Source organism: Carettochelys insculpta, chromosome 2, assembly GCF_033958435.1.
Source record: "Carettochelys insculpta isolate YL-2023 chromosome 2, ASM3395843v1, whole genome shotgun sequence".
NCBI lineage: Eukaryota > Metazoa > Chordata > Testudines > Carettochelyidae > Carettochelys > Carettochelys insculpta.
Window position 1 is genome coordinate 238,957,243 of NC_134138.1, and position 14,171 is coordinate 238,971,413.

Sequence of the window (14,171 nt, forward strand, 5' to 3'; positions counted from 1 at the left end):
CTAGCTGCTTAGCCTGGAATTTACCCAAAATTTAATATTCTGCCTAAGAAAATGGAAAGACTTTTATACCAGGATTCTTTCTGCCAGCAATTTTAAATAAAATTCACAACCAAACGCCTATCTTTATGTGAAAACAATAGTAAATAGTCTCTTTGTAAACAGCAACACTAATGTTCAGAGACAATCTGACTCCCAGCTTGATCTAGTCCAGGCAGATTATGAAGGTGACAGTTGCTTGTTTTCAACCTGTCTGGAAAGTTAGGGCAGATTACTAAAGCACGGCCTTCTATCCCCTACAGCCCTGCAGCCCTGTCTTCCACCCTTTGTCTATCTGCCCATCCAAGCATGCAGAACATAAAAGCAAGGCAAATGAGAGCAAAAAGAAAGAGAGTGTCCATTAGTCATGAAGATAGCTGCATAGTAGTGTGTCAAGAGCATCTTTGGAAGGAACTGTGATGGCTGTATCTAAGCAATGTCATCAATAAGGTTCCTGGTTATTTAATGAAGAGTTGCAGAGAGGAAGGATGGCTGTGGTTAATGCAAAGGACTGAATCAGATCTCAACTCCTAGGTCTGTCCCATATTGTGTGTGTTACCATGGGCATGCCACTTCACCTCGGTGTCTTATATTATGATGTGTAGAACAGGAGTCATAGTATTTTCTCACATGCTTTGACCACTTTGTCTAATTAAATCTAGAGCAAGCTCTTCACGGCAGGGACTTTTTCTTACTATGTGGTCATCCATATGCAAACACAACAGGGCTTTGTCCTTGCCTAGGGTTTCTAGCTGTTACTAGAATGAAATAACCAACCAAACAACTCAAACACCACAAATCAGAAATATAGGACTGTACGAGACCTTGAGAGGTCATCTAGTCGAGTTATTTTCAACTTTTTGGGCTCAGGACTTATTTATAAATGTTTCTGGCCTGTTGCAACCCAGTAAATAGCTTGAGGGTAGAGGCCCGGGGCAGCACTCAAAGCATTTCAGTACCTCGGGTGAGCACACATTTTTTTTTAAATAACAGGCAACCCAGAGGGATGGACAGCCTAGTAGTTAGACCATGGGCTTTCATCCCAGTGCTTGGTCACAAGGCCTCAGTCTTTAAGGACCAGGGCAGGTAGCTGTATCCAGACCCTCCTCTCTACTGGGTCTCAGTCCCAGGGCCCATCGTTCACCAGACCCTGTACAGGATTCCTCCCCCACACCTCCAGTGAGGAGTCTAAATCCACTGCCTTGAACTACTTCCCACCAGGGCCAGTTCAGTTTGGGGTATAACCAATCTAGTCCATTTAGTTGGGCTACTTGCTTCCCATAGGACCCTCTGATGTGTCTTGAGTGGCTCATATCATAGTTCTGAGCTCCTTCTGGCAGGGCAGTTATAAGCTGGTGAGACCAAACCCCACAATGTCCTTTGACTTCATTCATTCATTCATTCAGTCACCTTCAGTATCAGAGATGCTTATGCCTCCTCCTACAGTCTCCCCAGCCTGGGAAGAAGTGCTTCCTTCCATGTGATCCTGCTCCTCAGTTACAGAGGTAGGTCCTGCTCCTTTGCCAGCCAGCACCAATCTGAAGATGGCTCTCTCCCTTTCTTACCGCTCCAAACCTGGTATTAGCTACAGGTGGAAAGTGACCCTCTAACCCTGGATGTCCTGGCTGACACTTTTTCTGCTTCATTACAACCTTGTAAAGCATATTTGGGTCTCTGAAACTTCCTTAACAAACACATAGCTTTCAGCCACATATTGCACATCCTGCAGAAAAAAAACACCTAGTCAAGCAGAACAGCCTAAGGACTTGAAACTTGGAAGCTTCCATCACACTGAGACTCAGTGTAGTGGGCAGTGGATAGGATGGACATGCCTAACCTACAGCTGCCTTAAAAGACAAACCAGTTCCTCATTTATCTCGGGTACAAATGGCAGGTGGGCACCCACTGCATTTCTGTAGATATTGGGTACCAACTGCCATCTATACTTCTGGAAAAAAACTCCCTCAATGTAAAGAGCTAAATTTTACAGTCATTCATATTGCTTAATGCAATTTCTGCTCCAGCAATTCTGTTTGTCCTTTTCTCTCCTCCCCACAAGTTAACATTAGAATTGCTACAAAAACCCACAGGTTCTCCCAAAATACCTATTTGGAGACCCTCCAAATCACAGAGAATAGAAGGCACTAGCCCAGATGCTTGGCCAAACCTAAACAAAAGCTCTGGTATGAAAACAGCTGGGCATTAACAGTGAAGTGGCAGTCACAAGTATGCTATATTATTTCACAGTGGCCGTCATCAGTATTACCACAAAATGCTTTTAAAGCTGATGTAGGATTTGTCCAGCACAATGTGCCATTCAGTAGCTTCATAACTTCCCAAGGGAATTTATAATAGAGTAAAGGGAGCAACTGCCACACCATTCTTCAGTTTCTACCACCCCTTTACCCTGAATGCTGTGAAGAATAAAAAGAAGATTTGTCCACTGTTCAGCTGTGTTTATTTTCCACTGTATGTCTCAGCCTGTAACACCGCTGGAGTCCCCGGAACTCCTGAACCCATTTATTTTCCAGACAGTACTTGCCCACCTCAAGCAACATCAGCTGTACTCTAGAAAGAGTTACTCATGTCAGTCAATAGGAATACCAGGGTCACTGAAGCCAGTCAACAGACTGTCCGCCCTCCCCCCCACCCCCAACACCTTTTATCATAGAATAATTTAGGAGATTTCAACTTTGAGGTGCAGTACAGGGGGTGGGGATATGTGGGGTGGTGGTGAGGCAACTGACTGGGAGGAGGTGGATTCAATACTCTGGCTGGGTAGATTATGCTAACAGAGAGGAGAAGACAGGCATCATCAAGAACAAGGTGCACAATAAGCGTCTCATTGGCTGGACACAATTCACCAGCATTTGCCCCGGCAGGTCACCAGATGCTTTATTTACCTGCAAACCCACAGGTACAGCTACTCACAGCTCCTACTGGCCATTGTTCATCATTCCCAGCCAATGGGAGCTTCAGAAAGCAGTGTGGGCAGGGCTACCACTTCCTGCAGCTCTCATTGGCCAGGAACAAAGAACCATGACCAACAGGAGCTGCAAGCAGCCATACCTGTTGACACACACAGGTAAATGAAACATCTGGTGGCCCACCAGCAGCTAACTCTAGTAAACCACATCCAGCCTGTAGGTTGCTTATTGCCCACCCTGACCAAAAAGTATGGGCCCATTATTCCTGGTCACTTATTTACAGATAGTTAAGGAAGTGTATTTTGATGATGTGGTCAATACTGTGCTGCTCAGTATTGCTCTTCTGATTTCTTCTCCATTTTCTTCTTCAAAATAGACTGCTTCCTTTAAACATTTCTGGAGCTCACAGGAATACAGAGAAGATGACTAAGAAGTTGTCTACACTACAACTTAATTAAATTGGCAGAAGAACTGATTTAGTTAAATTGATGCACTCTCATAGGGAAGATGCACTTATATCAACACAAAGAGGGCCCTGCCAAATTCCATGAAATCTGATCTTTTGTGTGCTTTTACCCTATATAATACATATTTCACCAAGGAGAAGAGAATTGTTCAAGGGACTTCTTGTTAGGGTTGCAAGTTTACTTCGGGGACTAGGGAGTCGTGGTATTGCCACCCCTACCTCTGCACTGCCTTCAGAGCTGGGTGGACAGAGAGTGGCAGCTGTTGGCTGCCCAGCTCTGAAGACAGCACACCACAGCGGCAGTGCAGAAATAAGGGTGGCAATACTGTACCATGTCATCCTTACTTCTGCACTGCCGCTGACAACAGCTCAGCCTTCAACGCTGGGATCCCAGCTAGCAGCTGCCAGTCTTCAACTCCCTGGCTCTGCAGGCAGCACCACTGCCAGGAGCGGTGCAGGAGTAAGGGTAGCAGTGCCACAACACCCACTGATACTACCTTGCCACCCTTCCCCACCAACTCCTTTTTGGGTCAGGACCTCTACAGCTACCATACTATGAAATTAAAATAGCTAAATCATGAAATGTATGTTTAAATACTCATGACTATGACATTGACCTAAATGGACCAAGAATTTGGTACAGCCCTAAGTGTAAAGGGGTAAACACCAGTATAACCACCAAGTTAGTTAAACAGGAACATATATAGTCAGAAGTCCAAATAGCGCCACAAATCCCTGCGTCATTTCCACCAAGCCTCTCTTTACATTTATCTGTAAATGAAGAAGGAACCATTAGATCTGCAAATAGTGCCAAAGAAAAAAAGTTGCCCTGCTGGTTGAGGCTCTTTGGCAAGGTAGCTTAGCCTAGAGAATTGCAAGCCTAAGCAGTAGAATCCCTCCACATAAAATAAAACCTTGGAAGGTCTAAAATGTGTAACCCCAGAGGCCATGAGACCACTAACTAGGGAGAGTGAAGTCTATGCTCTACAGCCTCAGCAGAAAGTCAGCTGACCTTCAGCGCATGTAGTAGAGCACAGCACTTAGGCCCCTATAGACACAGGTTCAATCCCTTCTGCTGACAACCTGGGTCTGTCAGTGTTACAGACACGTTATTCAGGATATCCAGCTTTGCAAAGACAGGGCCAGAGTGCAATACCATGTTATCAAACGTTGACCAGGTAAAACAGGATTATAGTTGTATAATAAGACTACCTGATGCAAAACAAAGATTCAGGTTACTGGGATCCTCATTAACAAGGTATTTTGCACAACATTCAACAGTTTGTAACACAACTATCCTCAGATCTGAGATATGAGTATAAATTGGAAGGTCTAGGCAAAACTGTTGATGGAATTAGTTATTCTCAAGGAAGGTTTGCGCATAAAAGTTACCTTCATTCGTCACAGATTCTCTGTTGCCAAGAATGTATTCAGATGATCATTTGAAAAATACCTGTTGCAAATTGTATCCATTTCTTTTTAACCTATTAAATCTGAAACCAAAGAGGTCCTGGTTCTATCACAGGAAGAAGTGGGTCTGTCCCACGAAAGCTCACCTAATAAACTATTTTGCTAGTCTTTAAAGTGCTACTTGACTGCTTTTTGTTTTGATAGGCAATGAGTAATGTAAACTGAAACAGCCATCACTGTTCACCTTATGCAGGTAGACTTCACAACTTGTGCTCCACCCCAAAACCCTTACTTGAACATCTGGGTGAATGTCTACTCTGTGCAGTTAACCTGAGCTGGGAGGTTTCTGTTTGTTTTTTTGTTTCTTACTCAGGTTTAGAGGTGCTTTAAGCCTAGCCCAACTGACTGATTTTGTGTACATCTAGATACCATTGTAACATGGACTGGAACTACGATTGCCAATTTTGGATGAACGTATTCCTGAAGATTTCATCACATGGCAATCTTTAGCTAAAGATTATTCTTTAATTTCTGGAGACTCCAGAACAATCCTGGAGTCCTAGCAACCATAAATTGAACCCTCCCACTTTGTCATGAGAATGCACCTCCAGTGCTGAGAGTACTCCAATGCTCTTCCCACAATTCCCTCCACAAGCCAGACAGGTTCTCTGAACGTGACAACCTACACTGGGAAAGAATCCTAAGCATTTCCACACCAAGAACAACGGACTAAGACACAGGCTAGAGCAGAAACTAAGGATACAGTGATGCAGGCAGGGGTTGGCTGTGAGAAAGCCCATACCCTTGGTTATAAAGAGGGTGGACTCTTTTGCACAGTTTAAGAAACTAACGAACGCAACAGTAAGCACAGCTATTATTCATGTTAATAGAGGACTAATATCAGCCCCATTATTACAGAGGAGTATAACCTTAAAACCACTGGAATGCTTCAGTGAAGAAGCTACCCATTGGCGTAGGTACCCCACCTCCTCCAGAGGTAGCTGTGTTGGTGGAAGAGTTCTCCCATTGACCTATTGCTGTCTATACTGGGATTAGGTCAGTTTAATTGAATTGCACAGGAGGATGGAATTTTCACACCACAGAATGAGGAATTTTTATTGACCTCATTTCCTAGCACAGATCTTGCAATAATAAAACCTCTCCGTCTCCTTGATGCATAGATGTCTACTCTCATTGATGCCTGAGAAACTTCAGTAAGTATTACTCATGGAAGCTCTTATGCAAAGAAAAGAAGATCCCATAGTTTGGTCCGTCTTCAAAAGATGGTACTGGAAACCATAGCTAATATGATGTTTAATGCAAGGAGTTAAAATAGCTAAAAAAAAAGATAGAGTTTAAAAGGTTTTTTAATGCTCAGCCTACATAAAATATTCGGCTTCAGTTTAAATGCAGTAAATCCTCGATATGTGCAATTTCAACTTGCACTTAACTCGCATTAACGCAAGTTAAGCACAAGTCAAAATTGTGGGGTTACCAGGGGCTAGGGAGTGCAGTTGCTCAACCAGCTCCCTTCTCCAGACCTCTGCCCCAGATGGGGGAAGCTGGGTAGAAGCTGCACCTGGCAACCAGAGTGGCGGGGAGCTGGGAACTAGGCAGCGGCCTGACTCCCAGCTCCCCTGGGCTTGTGGGAGCAGGGAAACTGACCAGAACACCAGCTCCCACCTGCTTTCTGGCTTCCCGGAAACTGACCAGCACAGGCTGCAAGGTTATTATAAGGCTTGTGTTACTGCCACCCTTTCTTCTGCACTGCTGCTGGTGGCAGTGCTGCCTTCAGAGCTGGGCTGCTAAAGAGTGGTAGCTACTGTTCAGGAGCCCAGCTCAGAAGGCAGAACTGCTGCCTGCAGCAACACACAAACAAGGACAGCATAGAAAGGAATTGGGCCATGGGTCAGCAGCAGCCACTCTCCATCTGCCCAGCCCTGAAGGCAACACAGAAATAAGGGTGACAATACTGCAACCTTCCTAAAATAACTGTGTAACACACACAAACAACCCCACAGCATGCAACAGTGTTCAAAGCTTTCCATTCAGCCAGCAATTAGCAAAGGAGGCAATCCTTTGTCCCTGAAATTTCAATAATCATGTTCTAGCGTCACCCCTTAGGGAACATCCCAAAAAGAGAGAAAAGGGGGGTGGGGCAAAAGTATGTGTGGGGATGTGTGAAAGAGATGCAGTGGGAGTTAACACTGATTACCCCTTAGTGTGGACAAGACAACTTGTGGTTTTCATGTGTTAGCAGACAGAATTACACACATTAGGAGAAAGCCTAGGATTTACTGTGTGAAAACTGCAACTACCCTGTCCACAGTAGGATTTTATCATATATTAGCTAACACTTATTTTAAAAAAAAAATAGTCACATTTTGGCCTTGAAGTAATTCAGGATTCTATCTGGATATCATGTGAGTACTCTAAGTCTGACCAAAGGTAAATATGTACGCTGGAGAATCCTCGTAATTAGTAGCTCATTAAGTAGATATGGTGCAAACGTGAAAGCCAAAATCTGCATTGCAAAAAGTCTTGGTGTCCTTTAGTTGCACTTCTCACAAGCCAAAGTTACTTACTGTCTAAGTTAAAACTGACAGCTTGGGAAAATGGCTCACAAAAATACATACATACATAAACAAACCAAGAATTCAGGGTTTCCCAGCTGCTTTCACCACATTCTCTCGAGTATTCATCTTCATAATATACCAAGACTTAATGGTTGTGAAATTAGCTTTCACAATGTGAACAGATATTATGCTGTCCAAGTCTGCAGCCAGTCAAAAACAAACAGCACCAAAAAGTGTCAGATTTCCCCACCATCTTTTATCCAAATGAGGTGATACTGTGAGGCTAATTAATGCTATCTAAGTTCCAACTATTAACCCTTTCCTCAGCATATGCTGACAAAACAAAAGAACAAGCAGTCCTATAGCACCTTAAAGACTAACAATATTATTTATTAGGTGATGAGCTTCCATAGGGCAGACCCACTTCTTCAGATCTGGAGAATGATAATTGAGAGAAAAAGAACTGATGGGGAAAAAAAATGAAGACGTGGGTCTATCCCACAAAATTTCATCACCTAATAAATAACACTGTTAGTCTTTAATGTGCTACAAGACTGCTTTTTGTTTTGTTTTGTGAAGATACAGACTAACAAAGCTACTTCTCTCACACTATTCACTGTATGCTGTTTAGCTTGAAAATGTGTCTTGCATAAACAGAAATAGACACAGTCAAAGATATAATGTCAATCTCATCACCTGGTCTGTCTATGCTTCCTTACTATCATACTAGAAACATCCAACTAATAATTATATGGCAAGGGATAATAGTTAGCACATATCTTGACACTCCTTTCATTAACTGGACGCCATTCCAATAAGGTTGCAGATTTTGTACAGGTTAAGTGCTATAGTGAAATATTCTGAACAAATTAGATTTTTGCTCCTACCCTAAAATTAACTATAGCATCCCCGCATTTTTAAAATAGGGTACACCAACTAAAAAAAAAAAATAACCTGCAGAAATTAAACAGATTTTGCTAAAAGTCTCTACAGTTTTGCACTGTCCTTCCTATAAAGCTGAAATGAATGACTACCGAGAAACTTGGCAAGCCTCCCAAACTTGGAAGACACTGGTTCACATGATCAGAACTTGCCCTGTGTTTTATTTAGATTCTTCAAACTCAATTTCCAATGCAAATATAGTCAAAATAGTTTGGCTTATATTAGTGTTAGTATTCTTTCAACACATGTTCAAATATAAGAATAGCTGATGTTTATAGTTTTATTTAAAACCTGCAGTTAAGTACTTGTTTGAAATACTGATTCAGTTTGAAGCAGTGGGGTTTAGAGATGGTGAAAAGTTATAATGCTACCAATTCTTAAACTTATCTACATGAGGTCACAATGATCTCATCAACAAGGACGCCACACCTCATCATTCACAGAATAAGCAAAACTAGGGTCTATGCAGATTTTGGTGTATCCTCCAGAAGATAGGGGATTTTTCTTAAAATGTTTCTCAACCTTGTTGTTCAAAAACACATCTTCAAAGGCAACACTGCATCTGTTTACATGCTGAACCAGAAGTACTGAAACAGTTCAAGCACCAATGTCACCCAATTTTTTTTAATGGAGTGTGAACAATGAAGCTTAATTATCAGTATTTTTCATCTTCACAGAATTGTGGATTCAGCCTAACTAAGCCATTCAAATTCAGGGTTAGAGTAGGTGCAAATGGAGGAAGAAAATATCAAATCATGAGGTTTTTTTGGAGCTGTAATCTCTTCACTTCCTTCTTAACAAAGATGTCAACTATAATCCCATATTCATATAGCATAAAGTTCAAATTCCAGTCTGATTATTGGGATATAAAAAGATCCAATCTAGTCCAATCTGTCAGTGTGGGCTATTCTCAACAGAGTTTTCTAGTGTTTTGTCCAGTCACAATTTAAATATCGCAGTTGCTGGGATGTGCACCATTTCTCTTTCAAAAAACTATTCCACCATCTACTCATACCTCACTGTCACATTTTTCTTGCTTCCCCTCCTGGGCTTTACATTCTGTTCATCAACCTCATACAGACTAATATGGCTACCTCTCTGAGATTGAGCCCACTTGTGATCCTCTCTAATCCTTCCCAAATCCATTTTCTTCCCTTTTCCCAGACCAGTGCCATATCTCATCCACACAAGAGACAGAACGTGGACAACTGCAAATATTGCTAAACCCCAACATGCCTCAAACTTGACTTAGAGATAACACCACAAATGATAAACAAGAGGATATCTCAGATTTCATAACCAAATGCTTGACTTTAATTCCAAGTCTGCCAACAATGGGCCCAATTAGTACCATCTGCACTAGTTATTTCTGGGATGTAGTTACCTGTCCACTAGACTTAATGATGACCACAAATTCATAAGTTCCAAAAAAGATTTGTGGCCACCACTGACTTGAGCTAAACTGGATTTTTTTGTTTGTTTGTTTTTTAATACTAAGATGTGTGGAGTTACATTTATCTTCCAAAGCATGAGATAGCTTAGAATAGAGGGGAAAACTTAAAAACCATGCTGAAAGCCCAAAAAGCAGACTTCTGAACATTAGTAAACCTCAGATGTTCAAATACTGAAGACAAAATTGCCCGTTTTATTCACCGTATATCAGTGTTCTCTGCTCACTCAAGAATGGCATATCTGCAAGCAGTAAGAAGGTTAAACTATTAAGTTTAAAGAGAATCCTGACTATAGATAGTGCATTAGGGCTAAGTCACTGTCTTTTCTCTTGATTTACATAAATTTAATAAGGTTACATTGATGTTACAGCCATTAGGGTTTGTTTTTTTTTCCAGTTTCTCTGTGTTAGAAAGACCTGCCTCTAAAAAGAGTTGACAGAGAATAATAAAGAAAAAATATTCCAAACTGTAATTTCACCAACATATCAAGAGTTCTGACATACTGCATATACAGTAAATATTCTCTATTATCACCATATGCATTATACACCAAGATACAAAATCAAACTGTGTTGTCAAATGTTACTTTCAAAAGGATGTGGATGATATTTTTGTTGACATATTTGTGAACTAATTCAGGACAAGTCCCGTATTTTGCAAGAGTCCCAAACAAAAAGTTGAGAATAGTTGATGTGGAATAAGAAATCTCAAAATTTAAAAGTCAAATCCTCTGCCCCTCTTCTAATCTTGTAAAAAAATGTCTTGTATAGCACAGTAAGTGTTGTCATACAATACCAAAATTACAGACTATCTGACTACAGTTTGGATCTTATTGGCTGTTTTAGAAATAAATGATTGGGAATCAAAGAACAAAAAATAATTTATTAAAATAGAATGCCCTCTAAGAACCTGAGTGTCATTCTTCTTGTTTGCATAAAAAAGGCCACTGAGAGGCTACTGACCCTTAAAGACATACAAAAGGGGGCAGAGAAGGTGGGAGGAAATAGGGTAGAGCTGTATCCCTGATGTATTGCACTCCCACCCTGATTGTTATGGAAGGAGACAATTAACCTGCACTCCTGAAGGCTAAACAGGAAACAGAAATCTCTCCCACATGAACTGGCATTAATACTTAGCTGTTTCACAAGGTTAACTAACAGGCAAATACTAACCACTTTGCAGACATATTATCTTGTACCCAACTATTTACAATTAGCAAGCTACATTTTCTGATGTTTAATATATTTGTGAGCTTCTGGCAGCCTAGATGTATTACAGGATCCCTCTCTGAGCTATGCAGAATGAAGCCGGGAGAGAAACTGAACACTACTGCAATAATAGAGGGTAGAAATGCAGTGTGGAAGCATGACTAATCTGCAACTGAGTATCTACCACCTACAGCATCTCCTTGGCAGTGTCACTTTTACAGTGCAGGCACATTTTTGCTGATGAAACCACATCACATGAAGGAAGCAGCTCTAGGATTACTGCAGAGCCATGCCATCCGACTCAGCTGGAAAGAGCTCAAATCAAGTGAAAAGGACCACGAAGTTGATTGAGATGCTAAAATAGCTGCCCACGGAGCTCCATTTTTTCCTTTGAAGGGGCTGGTGTTAGTTCTAAGGTGCACGATTATATCCCTAAGAAATCAACTGGGGGGCCAGGTGTCAGTTAAAGCACCGATCTAAAACCAGACGCCCCCGACAACGAGAGGTGGCACCCGCACTGGTAGCGAGGGCAGGCTGCTGGCAGGGCAGGCAGGCTGGGGAGTCGGATTATCCCTCGCCGAACAAAAGGCCGAGCCCAGGAGCCAGGGGGCACAGGCTAAAGACGGCAGCAACGCGCACCCCCGCGGAGCGCAGCCAGGGGGAGGCAGGAAACTTTCGGGGGCCACTGCAGGGCCTCCAGCCCCCGGCACGGAAGAGAACCCGGGGCGGGGGGCCGGGGCACCCGGCCGCACGTGGGGCTCGCCCGCCCGGAGCCCCCGGCCCGACGCGCAGGGAGGGGGAGCCCGCACGGTGGCCGGCGCCGAGCGGTACCTGCAGCAGTGGGGGCGGACCCGAGGTTCGCCGAAGCCGCCCATCACCGCGGCGTCGGGTGGGGGGCGCTCAGCAGCCGGCGGCGCGCAGGACCCGCCGGGGAGGTGGGGGGCGAAGCCGGAGGGCGGATGGGCCCCGCCGGGGGGGGGGAGGGCGCCCGGCAGCCCCTGCCCTTGACAAAAGCCCCGCAGGGGGCGGCGCCAGCGCCGAGAGGGGAGCGGGGCTCCGGCCGCGCCTCCCGGGCAGCGTCCCCAGCACAATGCGGCCCCCGGAGACCTGCCCCCGCCCGGCGGCATAAAGCGCGCCCGGCCCGCACCCACCTCGAGCGGCGCCGGGCGCTCCCAGGGTCTTGGTCACCGCCTTCCACACGTTGCAGCCCAGCAGGCAGAGGAGAAGCGCCGCCGACCTGCTCATTTCCACCCGCCGCTGCCGCCGCCGCCGGGAAGGAGGGCGGGACGGAGGGACTCGCCGCTGCCCGGAGGAGGCGGAGAAAGCGCCGCATCAGGGGCTGGCCCGCTCCGCACCTCCCTCCATGTTGCCTTTCGCTGCGGCCCCCTGCGCTGCCCGGCCGCGCCGCTGCGGCCCGCTGGGTCCCCGCGCCAGCGTGTGACCGGGGAGGGGGAAGCGCCGCTCGTTTCTGGGTGTGTTCGTGCGAGGGGTCCCTGCGGGAGGAGGCAGCCGCGCCGCTTAACCCCTCGTGCCCCGCTCCGGCGGCGGCGCGGAACTGGGAGGCGGCTCCACCTGCCGGCCGCCTGCGGCAGCCAGCCCGCGGCAAAGCAGGAGGTGCCCAGCCCGGGGCCGCGCGCCGCTCCCAGCGGGAATAGGGCGGTCTGGGTCCGCAGAGAGGCGCAGCTCTGCAGTCCCTGCGCCCTAAGGCACGGATGTTCTAGCGTGATCCAGGCAGTGCTCTCGCCTCCTACCGCTGCAGGTAGGTAACCGCCCACAGCTGGGCTTGAACCGGGGGACTCTGGCGCGGAGGGTGACAGCCGCTACAGCTTGAGCTAAAAGCTCCCTACCAATCATCTGTGAGCGTAAGGGGAGCCACCCTGGGTCAGACCAAAGGTCTGTTTAGCCTAGTAGCCTGTCTTCTGAACAGGCCAGCGCCAGATGCCCTGGAGGGAGTGACCAGAACAGGTAATGGTCAAGTGATCCGTCCCCTGTCACCATTTCCAGCCCCGGACAAGCAGAGGCTAGGGACACCATTCCTACCCACCCTGGCTAAGAGCCATTGATGGACCTAACCTCCCTGAATGTGCCTAGTTATTTTTTTGAACGCTGATAAAAGTCCTGGTCTTCACAACATCCTCTAGCATGGAGTTCCACAGACCTACTAGGCGTTGCATGAAGAAAAACTTCCTTTTGTTGGTTTGAAAACAACTACCTATTAATTTCATTTGGTGACTCTTAGTTCTTATGTAATGGGACAAAGTAATTCACTTATTCACAAATAAATTCACTTTTTCCAAAGCAGTCATAATTTTATAGATTTCTGTCACATCCCCCTTAGTCTCTCCTCTTTTCTAAACTGAAAAATCGAGGTTTTAATACCATCAAAGAGTTTCTTGTAATCCAAGTCACAAGCAAGTGCCTGTCCTGAGTACCCACTGAGAGTCAGCTTTGCTCAGGCTACTTCTGTGCCATATTTACTTGTGGTGTTATGCTTGTGGGGCAGATGCAAGTTGTGCCTTACGTTTGAATTTTCTGTGAAATTGTCTAGAAATATCACCATAAAACTTAATCAGTGGAAGCATCTAATGGTTAAAGTATAGGTCTCGGAAAAAAGAGTGCTTGATTCGGCACCCCCTCCACCCCCTTCTGCCACAAACCCAATGTATGATCTAGATAAGTTACTTAGGGTACCTAGTAGCATTTCATCAGTATTCCGTGTAGGAGGATACAAGAGAAGCATTGAGGCATTTATGCTGCAGGCAAGCACAGTCTCTCCTGAGGCTGCCATGTGCACAATCAGCTCCATCCCTAAGGGCCCACTGGGGACAAGGAGTACCAAGCCCTGAGCCTACCTCCTTTTTGGCATCCTGCTTCCCTACCACTAGCAGATGATTAATTTGAGAGGTCCTTGTACACCTTGCTAGAAAAGGAATGCTTCTAGCATGTCCACTCACAGATCTTTGTATGCAATCCCATACTGGGTAACAAGGGCTTAAGCAACTACTGTTGGCCCAGCCACATATCTGTAGCAAATACTCCAACTGGAGAAGAAGTTAAATGGCAGGGGAAACAGTTCATTTGTTGGCAGACTAGGGAAGCGAGCAAATTTGCAACTCTGGCAGAGAAATGACAAATATTTCTTTAAGGCAACTGCC

At 45.1% G+C, this 14,171-nt stretch overlaps 1 protein-coding gene across 1 annotated transcript in view; it reads right to left on the reverse strand.

Annotated features, from left to right (window-relative positions):
• FAM171A1 (family with sequence similarity 171 member A1) overlaps nt 1-12,766 on the reverse strand; it is a 147,029-nt gene extending 134,263 nt beyond the window's left edge. The window contains exon 1 of the mRNA XM_074984797.1: nt 12,168-12,766. Within this exon, the coding sequence (XP_074840898.1) occupies nt 12,168-12,261 (94 nt within the window). The 5' untranslated portion in view covers nt 12,262-12,766. The remainder of the gene's footprint in view (nt 1-12,167) is intronic.
• Nucleotides 12,767-14,171: the final 1,405 nt, after the last annotated feature.